At 42.8% G+C, this 21,842-nt stretch overlaps 1 protein-coding gene and 1 long non-coding RNA gene across 2 annotated transcripts in view; one reads left to right on the top strand and one right to left on the bottom strand.

The window, feature by feature from the left end:
• LOC127598387 (uncharacterized) overlaps positions 1 to 20,457 on the bottom strand; it is a 182,553-nt gene extending 162,096 nt beyond the window's left edge. The window contains exon 1 of the long non-coding RNA XR_007961903.1: positions 20,412 to 20,457. This is a non-coding gene — a long non-coding RNA (uncharacterized LOC127598387). The remainder of the gene's footprint in view (positions 1 to 20,411) is intronic.
• Positions 1 to 21,842, top strand: part of spon1b (spondin 1b) — a 60,037-nt gene that overhangs the window by 24,355 nt on the left and 13,840 nt on the right. The window contains exons 5-8 of the mRNA XM_052062049.1: positions 454 to 576; positions 3,334 to 3,482; positions 19,071 to 19,135; positions 19,760 to 19,961. Coding sequence (XP_051918009.1) covers positions 454 to 576; positions 3,334 to 3,482; positions 19,071 to 19,135; positions 19,760 to 19,961 — 539 coding nt within the window. The remainder of the gene's footprint in view (positions 1 to 453; positions 577 to 3,333; positions 3,483 to 19,070; positions 19,136 to 19,759; positions 19,962 to 21,842) is intronic.

The raw sequence follows: 21,842 nt of genomic DNA, 5'->3' as shown, positions 1-21,842 counted from the left end.
GAAATTCGACCGCGGGCCGGATTTGGCCCCCGGGCCGGACTTTGGACATGTCTGGTTTAAACATTGCCTTTGCATTTGGGGATTGGACTCGCTTATTTGTGAAAATGCTGATTCAAACAATTAGGCAAAAAATCCTCTTCTGACATGGCGATATTTTTTCAGGCTAATTTTATATCATAACTATTCATACAGCCTCATCCCGTCATTGCCACGCTTGTCAAAGGTAGTAATGGATATGGATGAGTGAACTTCCAGGTTTAAAACCATTTATCCACCAGTTTATCTTTGGTTCTGTACTTTTCCATTATGCATGCATTTGGACAAACACTCAGAATGCATTTTCTTTGTGTTTTGGGATGGTATCTTGACAAGGATTTTGCTTTATTTTCAGATTATTTTATTGTTTTTTTGTTTTTTTATTGAAACTCATGTGACTCAACCTTTTCTATGCAGAGCGGGTGTTAGGAGTGGCAACAGCAGACCCTGCCTTGGAGTGTTGTGCCTGCGGGACAGCCAAATACAGACTCACCTTCTATGGCAACTGGTCGGAGAAAGTGCATCCCAAAGACTATCCCAGTGAGCTCACATCTTAAGCATGCATGCAGTATACTGTTTGTGCACACATATAGCGAGCAAGTAAAGAATTATTTCATGTGCCACATCATATACTGTATGTAATTTTGAATTCATCCCAATAGATGTGGGGAAGGGGCGGGGGGAGGGGGGGGTCACAGTACATGATTGAGACAGCATCATCATATATGTACTGTACACCGCTGTTGCTCAAGTATGGAAAGTTTGACTTTTTTTTGTGTGTGGGTGACGAGAATCCTTTTATTCTCTTCATTGTACTCTACTTTTTATTACTTTATGGTTTTAACAATTGTCTTCTTATATATTTATATACTTTTTCTGATAAGTGTGTGTGGTCCAAAGTTTTTGTCTCTTAAAACATTAAGCCGGTGGTTCTCAACCTTGGTTTGATCGAACCCCAGGGGTTCGGTGAATCGGCCTCAGGGGTTCGACGGAGCCTCTGCCATGGAGGTTAAGACACACCCGACTCAACATGTCAATTAGTTACGTCATACCCTCTTGGCCACCACTGGCTGCAGATGATCACATGACATTGCTTGTCCAATCAGTGCTGCGGGAAATTTTGTTCGCTCAGTCGTCAACGTGTGACTGTCATGATAGTACGTCATGTGATTTTAAAGAACATTTTTTAGAATTTTTGTAATACATGCTATGTTGAAAAAGAAAGCGGTCAGACAAATATTTAAAACATGGACGAAGATGGGACACAGCGTCCTATCTCCATGATTTGTCATCTTCTTGAATAATATTTTTAGTTTTCTCTCATGAAGGGTTCGGTGAATGTGCATTTGAACTGGTTGGGTTCGGTACCTCCAAGAAGGTTAAGAACCCCTGAATTAGGTATAACATCACGCGCACATACACACACACACACACACACACACACACAATGCTAAATTCACAAAATTCTTTTCGTTCAGTCATTGCCAAAATATTTTCAAGCCCGAAAAAATGTGGACCGTGGCTGGTTTAATTCAGAATAGTGAGTCCCAACCAAATTATTTTTGTATAATCATTGTCAAAATATTTTCCGCCCTTAAAAAATTGGATGTTGGCTGGCCTAATTCAGAACAGTGAGTCCCAATCAAATTACTGTTGTTGTTTCATTGACAAAATATTTTCCATCTCTCCAAAATTGGATGTTGGCTGGCATAATTTACAACAATTACCCCATTTCGGGTACTGGTTCAAAAGTCAGTTTTAATTTACAACAAATACTGAATCTTTGTCCAAATATGTATGCCAGCGATAGTGAGCGGTAGAACATTCAAATGATCTTCCAATGGGTGGCAGATGGTACAAATAACTTCTTGTCATTTATACAAGAGAATAAGTGATGGCTTCTTGCAAGTATATCAGTTTTGATTAGATTGCACACAAGTGCATTTGTTGTGAAATTTAGACAATTGGCTTTATTTTCGTAGCTAGCAGCTGTGCTTCAGGGTAAAACCTTGGGCATCTTGAGTTTTATGCCGGCGGCAACCTCGTTTGGCATGTTTGGGAGCTTGGTTAGTCTTAACTTTGTCTACATTTGATGCCTACTGTCACCACTGTAACAAGTTTTGGCACATGTCAGGGCACAGATTCTGAGCTCTGCAGATGTGTTACGCATGAGATTGTTTTTCATTCAGAGAAAAGTAGTACAGCATTGTCATTGTAAAATCATTCATTCATTCATTCATCTTCCGAGCCGCTTGATCCTCATTAGGGTCGCGGGGAGTGCTGGAGCCTATCCCAGCTGTCTTCGGGCAGTAGGCGGGGGACACCCTGGATCAGTTGCCAGCCAATCACAGGGCACACAAAGACGAACAACCATTCGCACTCACACTCACACATAGGGACAATTTAGAGTGTTCAATCAGCCTGCCATGCATGTTTTCGGAATGTGGGAGGAAACCGGAGCACCCGGAGAAAACCCACGCAAGCCCGGGGAGAACATGCAAACTCCACACAGGGAGGCCGCAGCTGGAATCGAACCCGGTACCTCTGCACTGTGAAGCCGACGTGCTAACCACTGGACTACCGGGCCCCCCATTGTAAAATCAATTCACTGAATATTTTATTTTTCTTACTATTGCCTTTATCTTTCTTTTTAAATCATCCCACTTCACATGGCAAAGCTATGTATGTGTGATCTCCCGAGTTGACTTTACGTCATCCGCCCACAGGGGTCTGCTTGCAGTACCTGATACTGTATACATATTTTTTTTTTGCACAGCATGACCTGACACACGACAAACGTAAATTTGTTTCTTCTTCCACCATGTGAAGGACTACAAATGCCCGAGAGATTCATTTAAACAAAGTAAGAGGATTCGGCTGTGTTCACAACCAACCACAATGGCGCAAGATAATTTTTTTTTTTTACTCTGCCCCGCTGCACCCGCTTGCACCTTTCTGTGAAAATACCACAACAAGTTCCACCCTGCCGCTGCAGAAATTTAGACTACGCCTCATGCTAGACTTGCGCTGAGTAATAAAATAGAGCCCTACAATATGTCAACATTATTTCAGTATTTATGCCTTTTGGGACATTTTTGTTTGTTGATGTGACATGACATGTTTCTGATGTAAACTGTGTGTCTTGGCTCAGTTGAGGAAATTTCAACTGGACTAACCAAGACAACTCTTTACATCGGGCCCTTCTTTATTATTTTAAGACACAGAATACTGTCAGGTTTGGCACAGTAACTGTCACCGTTTTCACCCATCAGAATTTATTATGTTTCTGCCCTACAGGAAGGGCCAACCACTGGTCTGCACTGATTGGTGCATCCCACACTCGAGGTTATGTGCTCTGGGAGTATGGAGGTTATGCCAGTGAGGGGGTCCGACAAGTGGCTGAGTTTGGCTCCCCCATCAAAATGGAAGAAGAAATTCGACAGAAGGTAGGGTTCACGTTTGGAAAGAAGTATATTTGGGATTCCATGTGTTCAGTCCTTTTTTCATGTACTTCAAGCAGTCTTCTCCACTGACAAAAACAAACGTTGGATTAATCAAATTCAAGCATGTACCGTATTTTCACGACTATAAGGATGGTATAAGGCTGATGGATTACCGGTACTTGCACAATTGTTCAATTCAGATACAGAGGATGAGGACTTTGATGGATTTCTGGGTGATGATTGATCGAAAAACGTGAGTACATTGTACGATGGCTAAATAAAATACAATGGAACTCAGTTTTGCTTCCGTTGCCTTTTTAAAAACGTGTTTTTAGCTTGTATCTGTATGTCTCGGCATGCTATCGTATGCTTCAAGCTAACGTGTCTTTAGCGTGCGCGCATGGATGCCGTATGTTTAAGCTGGCGTATGTTTTACCACTTGAAAACTGCGGCCAATAATACAGTGCGTTTTGTCTATGTGTAAAATACAGAAATAGCAGCCATTAATGAGACGGCGCCCAACCATACGGTGCGCCGAATGGTCGCGAAAATACGGTACATGTGTTGAAGTTGATTCAAATGTGTTACATCAAATTATTTTTGAGGAAATTGCATATTATTTCAATTACAAATCCTCATCTTCTGTACTCTGAGGCAAATGTGCGAACCAAAATCCACAGTGTGGAACAAATTAATGAATGATAAGCATTTAGTTCATGGGTCAAGTAAAATATCTTTTTTTTAACATTTTATAATGTCTAGAAACTATAGTCAGAAAGTTTTGATCTGTTTTGTAAACCTTGTGAATAGAACTTGAAAGTAGATAGTTCGGTTCACATCTGGATGATTTCCTTTCACTTCTGTCCTGGTGGCGGAATAATCACAGACAGCTGGCTTTTATTAGGGAAGAAAAGAAACACACTCACACCAAAACTTCGGCATTTGGTCCAACTTCACAGTGACTGCACTTTAAATGGACACCTGGTGCATGTTTTGGGACTTTTTAGAGAACTCACACATTTCGCCCAGGAGGACTCACAAGTGTTTATTGTTGCAAGGTGACTTCTGCTTCCCCCAGTCATAATCTTGATCACTTGAACATTTTGAGTTTGTATACTTTTAGGCTAAAACAGTTTTATGTATGTCCCTTTGTCCGTGTCGGTCGGTTGCATTGATTTGTTTTAAATATCCAACACAAGTTGTTGAAAGTCGCTGAGATCAAACATCAGCCACAGTTCTCAACCTCACCTTGTCAGGCTTGCAGGTGACAGTTTTTCATGTAGTATATAATAGCTGCAGACCTTCAGAATAAGCAAAACTACCGGTACCTGAATATATTGTGATGAGCAATTCTGGTCACGCGGATCTGCCTGCGCACTACTCGACCCGTCTGTCTTTCCCCCCATTCTCTCTGGCCAGAGACAGGTGTGTTTTGGCCATTTGCAAAGGAACAATGGAGGTCTGTCAGTGTGGTTTGTGGCTGTCAGTTTGGGTTTGGATTGTTTTGTGCAGACATTGGTGGCTAAGAGACTTTCCTGACTTCTTTCTTGGCTGCTTCTGCCTCTTTGTGGGTATCGGGTACTGCAAAAACAATTCATGTTTTTTCCATAGTGGAATGAAACGGCTTTATAAGAGAGATTGTACGGGAATTATATCTCAAGCAGTAGATTGACAAACATAATATGTGTAATTACATACAATGAACAGGAAATTCAGCCTTTGGAGTAGCTATTATAATCCCCTCGACCACCCACAAAAAGGTGTGGCTCAATTTCGGCAGTATAATGCTCGACTGGTTAGCACGTCCGCCTCACAGTGCAGAGGTGCAGGGTTTGATTCCGGCCTTCCTGTTCTCATGTGATTGCACGGGCTTTCTCTGAGTACTCTGGTTTCCTCCCACATTCCAAAAACATGCGTGGAAGGTTAAATGGAACACTCTACATAAGGGGTGGGTTTGACAGGTGGGCCGGGTCAGCACAAGATACGGTACATATAAAAAACTGCATAGGTTGACAGTCCACATCTAACAGAACAAAAGAATTAAAGTGTGAACATACTTTATTTTTTAAAGAAAACAGTGAAACAACTATTGTATGTCCTACATGAATGTCCAAGTATGTTAACAACATACATGTGTGACAACACAAGCAACAAGTGCAACATTATATTGCCCAAAAACTGTAGCAGACAGTACAGGTATATAAAAAAAAAATCCAAAAATTACAAAGTTCGGACTATTTGCTACAAAATGAGACGAGTAAGAGACCTGGTGGCTTTTCTTTCCTCTCACTCACTGTCTCAAACTTTACCTCGTCTCGATCACCACACATGACAACATTGCTCAGTTGATGTCGCGCAACGAGCTACAAGCAATTCACTCTGAGCATGGAAATTGCCAGAATCGGACTAAGAATCGCTTCCTTGTTTTTCAAAGTCTCGTAGATTTGAGTCTTTCCAACTCCAGGCGTCTCCTGAATGTTTCGTACTTTGTTACCCACTTCGCTTAATGAGATATATATCACTTTCCCTTCCACGGTCATCTCCATCTTCCCCTCCCTCCATATACTCTGCAACTTGAAGTAACTGCGCCACCTGGTGTTAAAATACCTGTCATTACAAGTACAAACGAAATGAATGCAATCAAACCTTAATTGTACACCAATCTTCGGCGGGCCGGATTAAAAAGACCAACGGCCCGGATCCGGCCCGCGGGCCGTAGTTTGCCCATCAGTTCAGGGTTTACCCAGCCAAATGCCCGTAGACAGCTGAGATAGGCTCCAGTACGCCCGCAACCCTCATGAGGATAAAGCGGATTAGAATATGGATGCATGGGTGAATGGCGTGGGAGATTACATAGTTTTATACTACTCTATTATTTGCATTAATAACGCAATGGCCTTCCATGCGTCATATATAGTGTTATACATTAAACACACCAACATAAAAAAAGCTAACACTCTTGCCAGAGTATTACTTGTTTTAATGGAAAAATGCCACCAAATTTCTTAATCCAATTTGTCTGTTTTTTTTTTTTTTAACAACTTCCTATTTAATATTTCCCTCCCGTCTTTGCAGAACTAAGTGGCTGATGTAAAGGTGGGGAGCCGTCTTGGGCTAGTAATCCCCAATTCATCTAAGAATCTCAACAATCTGCAGGAGCAATCAGATGCAGTGATGTGTGAAAGAGCCTTGAGAAAAACTTCTGTGATGCTCCCCGCACTGACCTCCAATTCCTTTAACGAGGGTGAAGCCTCGTTTATTGCGGGAATACGTCTGCAACTGCAACAGAGAGAGAGAGAGAGAGAGACCATGAACAAAACTAAAATAAAAGACATAAAAGGCATGTGTTAAAAAAAATCAAGGCTCTATTTCCATTTTTCAATTCCCAATTTTAAACAAGAAACAGGATACGGTTCGTTCCCCCGTTGCATAGAGATAGCAACACTGCCTTCTAATGGACAGCGGAGTCATGGTCTTTCCACGTCTAATATCTTGAAAAATGCAGAATTGAGTCACGTTAAATGCATTTAAAACATTTTTGAAAATCGCACATATTTTGGTGAAACATGAAACTCACCAATAAATATATTTGTGGCTCTAAATTGCGGATTCATTTCTGAGAGTAATTTTGAGACAAATCTTTCCCCATGAACTAATTATAACAAATGATTGCCCCCTTCTTCTGTCTCTTACAGGAAATCGTGCATATAATAGATTTTACATCTGAGCCCTCAACAAGTCAACAGTCAATTGCAGAGCACACATCCAAAATAGTCGAACAACCACTCACACTCATTGGCCCGCTTGAAAAATGTTTAAGTGATCCATCACCCCACCCAAAAAAGAAAAAAATACAAAATGGAATGGAGTGATTTATCAAGTCACCATTTGAACACCATTACAAGCCTCAAGTTGCATATTTTGTACTAACCAAAAGATCTGTTCTAACGTAGTTAATCTTCATGAAGTTATGGGTGAACCAGGAGTTGATTTCTGATAAACGGGGTGAGGGAGGAATCAGGGAGGCAGATGCTGGGTTTGCAGGAGAAATTTGAAAAGTACAAGGCCCAAGGCAGAGCCGTGAGGCACACCTGAAGTAACTGGGTGGGACTTGAATGAAAAGGACTTTCGCTGGATGACCTGAGTGCAGTCTTCGAAGTATAAATTAATCCAGTCTAGGGCGGCATGGGTGATGTCAGAGGAGACCTCTATTAAGGAGGATGGTGTTTGAGATGGTGTCAGACACCACACTCAGGTCAAGGAGGATGAAGATGAGTCAGCTGCAATGAGGAAATTTATAGTAGACCTATTTCAGTGCTGTGGAGGGGGCAAAAACTGGAATGAAAAGGCTTGTAAAAGGCTGTTGTGTGTTTAATGGGAGTGGGCTTGAATGGCAACTACTTTGTTCATGACTTTTGAAATAAATGATAGACTGGAGATAGGGTGGAGGTTATTGGATTTATGGGGTCCGAACCAGATAGCTTAAGAATCGGAGTGACAGATGCAGTTTTCAACAATGATGGTATGATTGAGGTGGAGAGAGAAGAGTGGATTATCGCAGAGATGAGGCGAAGTAGCGAGGAAAGTCAGGAAATGACTAAGATTGTGGGAAGAGGATGGCGCTGGCAGGATTTGTGGATGCGATCTGCAAGTTCTGAAAAATTGGGGAGTTTAAATTTGGAGGGAAACTGGCAGGTCGGTTGGGGTTCAGGTTTAAAAAGAATCAAAGAAGATGCTAATTCTTGTTGCAGGAGTGAACGTGTTAATATGAAAGAGATTATTCAACTCGAGAGCAGGCAAAGTTGTGTGATTTCTCTTGGATTAAATCACTCACAGAAGATATGCTACAGCCTGACAGACCTCCAAAAATAATGATGCTCATGAATAGTTCCTTTAATGTGTGTGTGTGTGGGAGGGGGGGGGGGGTTACGACTTGTTGTCAAGCATTCTTTTAAGATGTGAAATGTTACAGCATATTGTTAAGTTTTCTATACCATCCTGCATAACAGCAGACTCATTATAGTCATTATAGATGTACTGTATATTGTATGAAATGCATCAATTTACTCCAATAAAATTGCTGCTGTTGACATCAGCATTGAAGTGCCAGTGTTTGAGGAGCTGATCATCAAGCAGGTTACTCTGAAGGGTGCTGTCAGATGGGCTATATTTGGATTTTGCTGTCACTCATCTCAGAGGGAAAGAAGTGGGTGGGAAATGACAACCTCTTCAGCCTGGTAAAATGTACATGTGCCTGTGTCAGTATGTATACAATTTGAGACCACTAAAGACATCGGTGTCAAACTCAGAATCAGAATCAGAATCATCTTTATTGGCCAAGTATGTAGAACACACAAGGAATTTGTCTCCGGTATAACACGCTGCACTAGTATCATCGTAAACAACAAAATCATTGAACCATTTTAGAGTAACCACTAGTTTTGAAGTACCATTTTGTGGTGCAAGAAGAGTGACTGTCAGTGACTATTTAAGGAGTTAATGGCTAGAGGGAAGAAGCTGTTTAAGTGTCTACTGGATTTGGTGCGCATGGATCTGTAGCGTCTGCCTGAGGGGAGTGGCTGAAAAAGGTGGTGGGCAGGGTGCGGGGGATCCAGGAGGATTTTCCGTGCCCTTGTCTTGATTCTTGCAGTGTGCAAGTCCTCAAGAGTGGGTAGGGCGGTGCCAACGATTTTTTCTGCCGTCCTAACTGTCCGTTGAAGTCGGATTTTGTCCTTTTTTGTGGCGGCCCCAAACCAAACCGTGATGGAAGAACACAGGATTGATTCGATGACTGCCGTGTAGAACTGTCGTAGCACCTCCTGTGGCAGGCCATGCTTCCTCAGCAGCCTCAGGAAGTACATCCGCTGCCGGGCCCTTTTCAGGATGGAGATGGTGTTGACTTCCCACTTCATGTCCTGGGAGACTGTGATTCCCAGGAACTTGAAGGTCTCGACGGTTGACACAGGGCAGTTGGATAGTGTGAGGGGCAACTGAGGAGAAGAATGTTTCCTGAAGTCCACGATCATCTCTACAGTTTTGAGCGTGTTCAGCCCGAGGTTGTGTCGGCCGCACCAAAGCTCCAGCTGCTCCACTTGTTGGCGGTACGCAGAAGCGTCGCCGTCTTTGATGAGACCGATGACCGTGGTGTCGTCTGCGAACTTTATGAGTTTGACAGCTGGATCTGTTGAGGTGCAATCGTTTGTGTAGAGAGAGAAGAGCAGTGGCGAGAGGACACATCCCTCTGACCCGCAGGCCAAATTTGTAAAGCACTCGTGGACCAAATGTATAAACCAGTGTACGTTGTAATTATATTTGGCCTGCAAGACATTACTAAATAACTATTAGAGCTGGCCCGCCGGTAATATACAGCTCACGTACCGCTCATACTACGAATCCCAGAATGCTCGGCGGGTGTTTTGGCACACTCTCTCCTTTGTTAACAGTAGTCTTCCTACCTCATGCAACCACTGGTACCGCGCTATGTCTCCCAAAAATGGCAAGTAAAAGGCAGGGAACAGGAGCTTTCTGGACAGGTGGGAGACAGAATATCTGTTAATAAATCTAAAATACAACCCTGTGTCTCTTGTACGTGGAGCCAATGTGACTCTCAACAAGGAGTACAATATACGACGACACTATGAAACAAGACACAACAAGTACAAGGAGGTCCTTGTACTCAAAGGCACGACTCAAAGGCACCAGATAGCAGAAGAGATGAAAAGACGTTTTGGCGACACAACAGACTGTTTAACCCTTGGGTCCTTCAAATGACAAAAACCCTAAGTTACGCATTTTACAATTTTTGTAATGATGTATTTTGTGTTATACAAACATTCTTTTTTTTTTTTCAAAGACTCAAAATGTTCAGAGGCATCTGTGCTATCCATACATATATAGTTTTTATTAGTTCTTTGGGATTTTTTTGCAAAAGGAAAAATAAATTTGTGTCTGGAGGTCCCAACCAAGCCCTACTAACAATCCCGACCGGATGTGTTCATGTAAAATGTATTGGTTTCAAGCCTCCTGCAAAAAGGCAAACTCATTTGCGATCCTCTGGCGCCACCTAAAAGTTGCACAATTGGAATGACCTCAACCCAACAATGTGGCATGCATACGTCTTTCCCAGCGAAAACAAAGCGATTGACGTAAAAATCGCGTGAAATGCATGTTTACACATTAGGTTTACGATGCATTCAAAAATATGAATTATAATGGTTCTCTAGGGTGCAAAATATGTAAATTGTGAAAATTACGGAATCAAAACCTTTTTTATTATTGCTGCAATGCCTGAGAATTATCAATCGCTGCTCGCACATGTGATCTTGCCACCGACCTATTTGAGCAGCTGATGGAAAAGGGAAAATATTTTGTTGCATTCTCTCTCGCTATGGATGAGAGCAGTGACACGTGTGATACTGCCCAACTGTCAGTCTTCATCCGTGGAGTGGATTCAAATCTGTGTGTTACCGAGGAACTTTTGGAATTAAAATCAATGCATGGCACCACCCGCTCCACCCGCTGCGTCATTGACCACCTGATGTCAAGAGTCTGTGAGCGGATTGCTGGAGTGCCACTCGCCAACTGGATTCTAAAGGACCTCGAGTATGCTGATGACACTGTCCTGTTCAGTGAGACTGCCTATCAGCTTCAGCCAGGCTTGATGGCTTTGACTCCCGGGCCCCCAGGAGGATTGAAGCCATCTCGTGGACCGAGCACATCACAAATCACTCTAAGAGACAAAACGAAACAGCCACCAGCCTCCCGTCTCGCAGCAATGCGGTGAGTGCGATGGTACGGCCATGTCATCCGCCTGCCCCAGGAACGCCCAACCCGCACCATCTTGGAACTTCAGCCTCCAGCAAGCTGGCGCTGGAGACGACCCAGAGGTGCCCCCCGCACTCGCTGGCTGGACGTTATGAATAGCCCTGGACCTTGGGGCCTGCAATGTGACCCTGGAACAAAGTCAACACCTTGCCCACAACAGATCCAGATGGAGAGACCTGGTTGCAACGGTTGGCTCTACGCGCTATGAAGTGCGAGAGGCACCACCACAGGAAATGACATATTTGAAGAGGTTTCCACCTGTGTCATTGAAATTAAGATGCCGTGGGATAAACTTGTGGGACTAACGACAGATGGCGCGCCAGCAATGTGCAGTCAAACGAGTGGACTGGTGGGCAGGGTTTGGGAGCGGATGCGGTTGGGAACTGAGCTAATTGTTTACCGCTGCATCATAAATCAAGAATCACTGTGTGGCAAAGCCCTAAAGATGGAACATGTTATGACCACAGTCACACAAGTAGTGAACTTTATTGGAGCAAAAGGTCTGAATCACCGCCAGTTCAAGTCTTTTCTGGAGGAATGTGGTTCAGAATATGAGTATGTGCCGTATCACACAGAAGTGAGATGGTTAAACCGAGGCAAAGTAATGAACAGATGTTTCGAGCTGCGTGAGGAAATATGTCAGTTCCTGGACAAGCAAAGGGAAAGACACAGCGGAGCTCCGTGAGCCAAAGTTTTTGTGTGAACAGGCCTTTTTGTGTGACATCACAAACCATCTAGATGCGCTAAAACTGCAGCTTCAGTCCATCACAGACATGTACGCTGCAGTGAGGGCCTTTAAAACGAAACTGTGCCTTTGGGAGAATAAGACGCTCCCAAGAAACCTGAGCCATGTTCCCTGCTGCCAAACCATTTTAATACAGATGAGTCGACATGTATTTGTTATGCAGATCTTTACGTGGTAGTGTTTGAAAGATAATCCATAATCTTTAGAATTCGAGTCAGTTTGCCAGAATTGAGTTGAACATCATAAATGGCATTATCTATGCATGCCGATGACACGAACGCTGACTGAGTGAAACAGAATATACCATTTGCATCAGTAATTGAGGTCGACATTGACTAGGTGGGCCCAGGCGGAAGCGTACACAGACGGAATACAAGCGAGGAAAAAGATTTGCAATCACTTGGATAACAAAAATTTTAAGAGGAAAACTACAACAGCAAACAACAACAACACAAATTGGAGCTCAATAGTCATAGCTTGCAAAGTAAAATTAAAATAATGGAAAATACAGAAAGTACTGCCCGAAATGTGGAGACTAAATACAAACACTGCGGACTCCTTACTTAATAAGAGATCTGATTTGTGTTTGTCAGAAGCTTTGTGTGACTTGTACCCCACTATCTGGTGCTGTGCACCATTTTGTCGCTCCTCATTCGTATTTAAAGTTAAATGAGTGTTTTAAGAGGGTGGCTTGGTTGGTTTAACATGAATATCACAGTGGTTAACTTCCCATTTATTCGTTTATGACATGTAAGAAAACACGCACGGTTAATGGCAGCTTTTTTTAAAGGTGGCAAATTCCCTCTGAAACCATTCATCCATTCATTCATTTTCCGATCCGCTTAATCCTCACAAGGGTCGCGGGGGGGTGTTGGAGCCGATCCCAACCGTTTTCAGGCAGTAGGCGTGGGAAACCCTGAACCGGTTGCCAGCCAATCGCAGGGCACACGTAGATGAACAACCATCCACGCTCCCACCCACACGAAGGGAAAATTTAGAGCGTTCAATCAGCCTGCCATACATGTTTTTTGGAATGTGGAAGGAAACCAAAGTACCCGGAGAAAAGCCACGCAGGCCCGGGATGAACATGCAAACTCCACAAAGGGAGGCCGGAGCTGTGAGGCCGACGCGCTAACCACTGGTCCACCAATTATTCCAAATAAACTCAACTTGAAGGAGAAAAAAATGTTTTGAAATGGAAACAAATTAAAGGTTCCACAGCATCAGGCACCATCAGATTTGGAGTTCCACAGCAACTTTCTCTGCCATTTAAATCACACTACATTTCTATCACTGATATACAGGTAGGTGGGCCATGTCTTCACTGTCGTAGTCTTCAACCACCAAGCAAGATTGTTGGACACACTTTTATCCGGATAATTCCGGAATGCTACAGAAACGAAACATTACATATTCATTTCCGTTTTCCGGTGTTGGTCTTGTTCAGCTGTTAACGATTAAATTGCCTGTTATTTGATACTCAAAGTTGTAAATTTAGACTTCGATGAAAAGTGTACTGGGTTACCCAAGCATTAAATTCCAGTGTTTCATGATTGTTTGTCAATCTCAGGTTAGCTTGTCACTTAGCATGTTATTCTCCATCTTTCCTCATCATCCCTTCGTAAGAATGAAGTGTGCGTGGCGCAGCATGTTTATGTCATTAATGTGACGGTGTCTTGGTCAGCAAACCTTTTTGGGATTGTCTTCTATCTCTGCGGAAAAAACTGTGATTCCCAGTTTTGTTCTTCAGTTTGTGTCTACCTTTTTTTAATTGATAGTTTGGGGTGAGGGTTAATTTTGGCTTTTCCTGTCATCTTGAAATTGGATCATCTCAACCTCTGTACTGTTATGTGGGGTCATTTACAGCATGATAGCTTCTTGACACTTGGCCCCATCCCTCTTCATTAGGTACTCAGAAGCCAGTTATACTGTCCATCATCCCACCGTATTCAGCACGCCAAGGAAAGTCTGTGAAAACATAATTACCATGGGTCTCTAAGGAAGCAGCTCAAGGTTCTGCCCGCAGTGAAACCATGATAGTATATGAAGGTCTGAATGGCCACCAAGAAGATATAGTGTGTTCATTTTAACTGGACCTTGAGCTAGAGAGAGAGGTAGGATTACATATGACCAGCCCAAGACATAAACTGATCGAGTGATGACGCACCCTATGTGCAAAGAATCGCTGGCAGCTGGCTATTAAACATAGTCTCTCAGTGTTCCCATTGTCTACCAAGGGGAGCGGAATCCTAACCTAACTGACTTTGGGAGAATACGAGTTAATCACTGATTGTGAATAGAGTATTAAGTCGCAATTGGTTTCACACTACCTACATTTATGCACTGCACAACCAATGGCCCCTTCGTTTAACTGAGGGGGGAGGGATCCATATTTTTTTGAAAATGAAAGGTCAGAGAGAATGAAATGGAGTTGGTTCTATCATTCTGAAATGCCACTAAAATTTTACTTTAAAGAGCCTATAGCTGGATAGTTCAGTTATTTCCAAATTGTTTTACCCGTCTTTCCGGGATGATAAACATGCCATGCCAGGTTACCTTGACAAGACTACATCAGTGTAAACCCCATGACAAATAATAGACTGCATTTCTTTTGACGTCCTTGTTGTTTGTCCAAAGACCTTAAAGCTTCGTGCACCAGTCCAAGTATCGCTTTCTATCGACGAGTGTGAAATGTGGCGGCTGCGTGTCCTCCCTTTTCCAAGTGGTTATTAAACAAAAATCCCTTCACGAAATGACTTTATAATACTTGTCACAAGGCCGAGGGCATGCAATTCATGACTCTTCTTAACTGAATTAAATCTTGTCTCAGCACAATGTCAAAGCAACTACAGCAAGTTTCTCCCACATTGTCTCCTCTCGTTTCACCTGCTCTCGCTTCCACAAAATGTTTTCTAACATACTATGTTGACTTCTTGTGTCACTTAAATCTTCTCTTTCTCTTGAGTGTGTACTTTGCTTTGACTATGCCATTGTTTGCATCACTTAACACGGTATTTTTTTAAATAATTAATTCACAGCAATGCAGCAGCTAGCCTCGGCTTTCAATTTCAGGGGGATTCCAGTTATTCTATGAATAACTATACCATCACTCTACCAATACAAAACAGGAATCTGAATTTTAAATCTGACAAATCCACCGGTCATAGAAAAATAAGTGACGAAATGCTGCAAAAACAATGAGGATTACAAATTAAAACATCCACCCATCAATTTTCTGTTCTATTTGACTTGTTTTGTTGTCTAATGAGTTGGGTTGTATTATTTTGTTATTATGTTATTTTGACTTCAAGATGGCGCTGCGAGAGTGGCTGCCTTTACAGCAGCTCCTATATTTTTTGTTCTTCTACTTTCATAACTTTGCTGCTTTAAATTGGGAATTTATCCATTATGAGACGAATAAAGGTTTTCTCATTCTTATTATTGTTGAGTGTCACTAAGCTAAGTTTTTTGACTTCTTCTTTCACTGCATCATCACCGAAACAATAAAATTAGATCCAACGAAAGTCAAGACAATGGTAGTTAGATGAAAAGTAAACAGTACAGGGAGTTCCTCGGTTTGTAGTAACATGATTTTGGATACAGGACAGAACACATCGTCGTCTCCATCACTAACCTCTTATAACAGCATAGAATAGAATTCATTTACAAACAGTTCGGACTGCTTTACACTACAACAATAAAAAAATTCATGCAATTGTACTACTATGCTTGTCCCTTTTTGCTGGGCTACGCCAAAAATGACCCGCTGCCCTTGAGGAAAACAAGCTTCTGGATGTTGGCACTGACCACGGCAGTATGTCACTGGCCTTGGAGAACATCCTCTTCACACCAGCGATGCTAGGGAGTGGGGTGTTGTACTTGATGAGTTTACCCACGCATCCCTGTCCTCCATGGGGAAGAGAGCCCAGGAGAAAGCTTCCTGCCGGGGCTTCCAGTCCTGGCTCTCAGCACTGCCGTAAGCCGAGAGCTTGCGACAGACAACCTTTCATGATGAAACCCAGGAAGCTACTAATACGATGTTGCGGGTTCACATAGACGTTGTATCTGTCTGTCGTGGTGAAGAAGGAGCTGAGCCAAAGGGCGAAGCTCTCAATTTACCGGTCGATCTACGTCCCAACCCTCACCTATGGTCACGAGCTATGGGTCATGACCGAAAGAACGAGATCCCGGATACAAGCGGCTGAAATGAGTTTTCTCCGCAGGGTGTCCGGGCTCTCCCTTAGAGATAAGGTGAGAAGCTCAGTCATCCGGGAGGGGCTCAGAGTCGAGCCGCTTCTCCTCCACATTGAGAGGAGCCAGATGAGGTGGCTTGGGCATCTGATTCGGATGCCTCCTGAGCGCCTACCCTGTGAGGTGTTCCGGTCATGTCCCACCGGGAGGAGACCCCGAGGAAGACCCAGGACACGCTGGAGAGACTACGTCACCCAGCTTGCCTAGGAACGACTCGGGATCCCCCGGGGAGAGCTGAAAGAAGTAGCTAGGGAGAGGGAAGTCTGGGCTTCCCTGCTAAAGCTGTTGCCCCCGCGACCCGGCCCCGGATAAGCGGTAGATGATGGATGGGTTCACATAGAAATTGCTCGAGTGTGGATGGGCTAATGTGGCAACGCGTGACATAAAATCTAATTTTCCGAAGGTGGACTTTACTTTTTGGGTGAGTGAAGTTTCGGGCGACAACTGAAAATCACTTCCGTCAGCACTTATTGCGTGAGTCATCATTCCGCTAGTGAAACGGAAATCTATCAGGGACGTATTGAAGGATCTTTCGATACTGACTGACTGCCCACCACTGCCATAGGTTAAGATCATTGCAAACCGAGTCCTGTACTGCATTGTATTACTAAGTCAACTGTGCTCATAGTGCACTTGCATTAATAATACAGTCGATAATGATCAGTCGTTGGACACTATCCATGCAAAAACCTCACGGTCCTTTCGTGAATTTGGCCCTCAGTTTTATCAAATGGCTTTTTGATTCTTGATATTTCGGCCATATAATGTTGTTACTTAACAAAACATCAGTAGAATAATGTCAGATTGTTTATCAAGCTCTCTTCATGCGGTGTTGCAATACATGATTGTGTTAGAATTCAACACCAGAGTCACTGACATTACCTCACAGTCCAGAAGCAGAAACATTGCAGTCTTTAAGAGCGCGTAATCGGATTTGCTTCCTTATCAAATTGTTCCAGAAAAGGAATGGCTCGAGACGGCAGTTCCGATCAATTATCTGTCATCCGCGGCCAACATTGCAACATTCATAACCTCGAATAAATGTCAGCACCTTTTATTTCCCAAGTGTTTTAACAATGGAGCAAGTTTTTATGATGTACTTTACTGGAAAAGAATTACCCGTAGCCAGAGAGAGTCATACAAAAGCTCATAACACACAAGAAAGTATAATATGCTGTTTAAAAAAAAAAAAAAGCATGACTCAGCAGAATTAAATGAAATGTGTTTCTCTCCAATTGTACACTGCATTCAAAAGATTCAGACTTCATTCCATCCTTTTTTTTTCATATTTTGAACGTTTACAGCGGACTTTCCTAACCAATCTACCGTATTCTCAGTAAACGATAACAGAAGAACAAAGAAATGAACAACAAAGAAAAAGTAATTGCACATTAACAAAGGGCAGTTGAAATTCAACTCTTCACTACCTACTACTATCCATTCATATTCGATTCAATTTAATAGGCAGGATTTGTGAAGGCACACATCATCTATACAAGACCTCACAGCATTGAACAAAGATCCTCACGGACGAAGTCACTGAGGACCCAGAGACAAGATTATGGCACACTTTGGGACGAGGCAAAAAAAACAAACAAAAAAAAACTATTGACACCTGACCAAAATTATATATATATTCATTCATTCATTCATTTTCCGAGCCGCTTGATCCTCATTAGGGTCGCGGGGGGTGCTGGAGCCTATCCCAGCTGTCTTCGGGCAGTAGGCGGGGGACACCCTGAATCGGTTGCCAGCCAATCGCAGGGCACACAGAAACGAACAACCATTCACACTCACACTCACACCTAGGGACAATTTAGAGTGTTCAATCAGCCTGCCATGCATATTTTTGGAATGTGGGAGGAAACCGGAGCACCCGGAGAAAACCCACGCAGGCCCGGGGAGAACATGCAAACTCCACACAGGGAGGCCGGAGCTGGAATCGAACCCGGTATCTCAGCACTGTGAAGCCGACGTGCTAACCACTGGACTACCGGCCCATTATATATATATATATATATATATATATATATATATATATATTCATATATATATGAAATGGATTATACCTGGTTAGGGCTCAGCGATATGACTGAAAAGTACATCACGATAAATGTATTTCATATTGTTCAGTAACGATATAGATTAGTGGTGCCCATTACGTCGATCCTGATCGACCGGTAGATCTAGGACAGGTCCCAAGTGTATCCAAGGGCTGTAGAGGAGAAGAAAAAACAACAACCATTTGTGTGTCTTTATACATGTTGGTAATATATTTTTTGAGTCGGTCTCTATTAATTAAAGGAGTCCCATTGTTTGAAACAGAGAACTTGTCTATCAGCAGTGATCAATGTTTATATAGCTGTATATCATAACATTTCCTCGGGTGACTGCGTCATATAATTCACCTATTACACGTGACACGAGCTTGATGGATTATGGAGTCCTTCGATAATGTGGTTTACACACACACACACATAAATAAAATTGCTGTGCCACGCACGCCAATGCACGCAGCAAACTACACAAAAAGCCACACTAATTCCATACACTGCACGATAGATTTAATTAAACAAATGATATATTACCCTTAGGAACATGTGCGCTTAACAAAAAAAAACAAAACTAATGGCCCCCGCCATCAATTAAAGCGTCAAGAAACATTACATTAAATGTGTCTGAAAAATCTCAAATCAGTGTAATGTGGAATGAGTTTGGCCTTGTCTCTGTCAGTGAATTAAATACATTGTTATTCTGTCCTTTCTGGTTAGGGTGATGAAGTTCTGACTGTCATTAAAACCAAAGCTCAGTGGCCAGCGTGGCAGCCGCTCAACCTGTAAGTATTGCACCAGTCAACAAAGGCACCTGAGAGATGATTGAAATTACTGTCTAGATTATCACAAGATTAGTAAAAGTGAGAAATTATATTTGCGTTGTTCCAAGTAGTTGATGAAAAGACAAAAAAAAAAAAAAAAACAAGGGAATGTAGCAAATAATGTGATTTTTCTTTCAGGTGAGATCAACTGTCCGCCCGATTCTTAAAATTGCATGATGTTATTATTTGCGATTACAGTATTTCTCGAGCACTTTCAAACAGCCATCGCTGCATACAAAGTGCTGTACATGGAGCAATTTCAAATGCACAATAAACAGTAAGACAAATCGGTAATAAAGGCGGTAGAAAACACCAAACAGTAAAATCAAGAACAAATCTAAGTCATGCTGAGTCGAATGCCAAATGGTCATTAAATTTACAAGCAGCATAATATCAAACATTTGTTTTATTATCACTTGTCCTCGTAAGTGTTGATGGAGACCTGGAGGCAATTTCACTTGACGTTGGGTCGCCGATCAATCTCATCATGTAATTTCATATCAATCTCATATATGTGTATATATGTGTGTGTGTGTGTGTGTGTGTATATATATATATATAATTTTTCTCCCCATTTCTCCGCAGTCGAGCAGCTCCATCTGCTGAGTTCTCTGTTGATCAGACCCGCCACTTGATGTCCTTCCTCACCATGCTCGGGCCCAGTCCTGACTGGAATGTGGGGCTGTCAGGAGAGGACCTCTGTACCAAAGAGTGTGGCTGGGTCCAGCGGCTGGTAACAGACCTTATACCCTGGGATGCCGGCACTGACAGTGGTATCACATATGAAGTAATTTAATTTGATTATAGTTTCCCTTGCCCTTACTTTTCCAACAGTACAGATCAGATGCTTGCTGCTGTGAACCCGCGAAGAGAATCGATAACCAAATGGATCATTTTAGTTTGTTGTGGAATATTCATTCATTCATTCATTCATCTTCCGAGCCGCTTGATCCTCACTAGGGTCGCGGGGGGTGCTGGAGCCTATCCCAGCTGTCTCCGGGCAGTAGGCAGGGGACACCCTGAATCGGTTGCCAGCCAATCGCAGGGCACACAGAAACGAACAACCATTCGCACTCACACTCACACCTAGGGACAATTTAGAGTGTTCAATCAGCCTGCCACGCATGTTTTTTGGAATGTGGGAGGAAACCGGAGCACCCGGAGAAAACCCACGCAGGCCCGGGGAGAACATGCAAACTCCACACAGGGAGGCCGGAGCTGGAATCGAACCCGGTACCTCTGCACTGTGAAGCCGACGTGCTAACCACTGGACTACCGGGCCGCCTGTTGTGGAATATTCCTCTCTTATCCTATTACCACTTAGCCATAATTAGAACTGTTTCTGGTAGTTTGATTAACTTTATTTTTACATTGTGGCTCTACTACACAGGCAACTACCAACAAAACAAAACAAAACAAAACAGTGGAAGCTCAATTTAACAGATGCGGAACCAAATGGACACTGTCTGGTGTCCAATCCAATCAAAACACCCCTTCTCAGGTAGCGATTTAAGTCTACTGGTTCCAGGATTACCGCAAGGTGCTGTGAAACCATCAACAAGCAAAGACTGGTTGCTTGTTTAACTTTTGTTGCTGTGCTGCTCTCGTGTCATAGACAAACAGACTTCCAGTAGACTTAAGCAGGCTAAAAAAATGCACCAGCGGGGCAGCCATGTTGTGTAGCATGTTGTGCTTTTCCATCAAAAGCAATGTATGGCTGTAGGCGGCGGCCGCGTTAGCGGGGAAGAGTATCGTCCTGTTCATATCTGCCTCTGTTGTTATTGCTGGAGTGGTTGCTCCTTGAACATGCTATTTTTTGATCAGTACACAGTTGTTTTTTTTCTGCAAAAAAAAAAGGCAGTACACATTAACAAGCTCGCTCACACCTCCCCAGAAGCGCCGATAAGGTATGTTTGGATAAACTCGAAAACTTTTCCAACAGTTTAAACCAGGGGTGTCCAAACTTTTTGCCAAGGGGGCCAGATTTTATGTGGTAAAATGTCGGGGGGCCGACCTTGGCTGACATTCTTTACATTGAACAACAATATTGTTCAACAAATTTTAGTAAGCCAGTCTGTTTCACATTTCCATTTTTATTTTAATTTCAACAATCTTGAGAATTTCTTTTGGTTCATTTGAAACAGGTATATCACATGCAACTGCTTATTCACTTGACTTTTTCTTAAACGGAAGTCTCCTGAGTGCAAATTGATTGATTTAAAACATAAAATGTATCACCATGACTTTTCAATAGTCACAAAACCTTTGACTCGAATAACGGGGAAATGAACAAGCAATACACATATCCACAACTGCAAGGATCATTTGAAATATGACATATCAGTCAATATAAACACGGAGTGATGTCTTGTTAACTCGTGAGTGATGCCCTCTAGTGTCTAAATGCTATTACTCATTTAGTGAAAGCTATTACTCATTTAGCCACTAGAGGGAGGCAGTACTCTATGAAACATCACTCACCAGTCTACGAGACCTCAGTCAATGCAACACGTGTTCCATTGCGCCCAACCTGCGGGCCAGACAGCACTGATTTTATGACAGGGGCCAAGGGCCGGATGAAATTCGACCGCGGGCCGGATTTGGCCCCCGGGCCGGACTTTGGACATGCCTGCTTTAAACCCTTTATATTTGTTGACAAAATTTCTTC

This window comes from Hippocampus zosterae, chromosome 3, assembly GCF_025434085.1.
Source record: "Hippocampus zosterae strain Florida chromosome 3, ASM2543408v3, whole genome shotgun sequence".
Lineage (NCBI taxonomy): Eukaryota > Metazoa > Chordata > Actinopteri > Syngnathiformes > Syngnathidae > Hippocampus > Hippocampus zosterae.
Note: the sequence above shows the minus strand (reverse complement) of the source record. Positions and strands in the feature narration are given on the sequence as shown.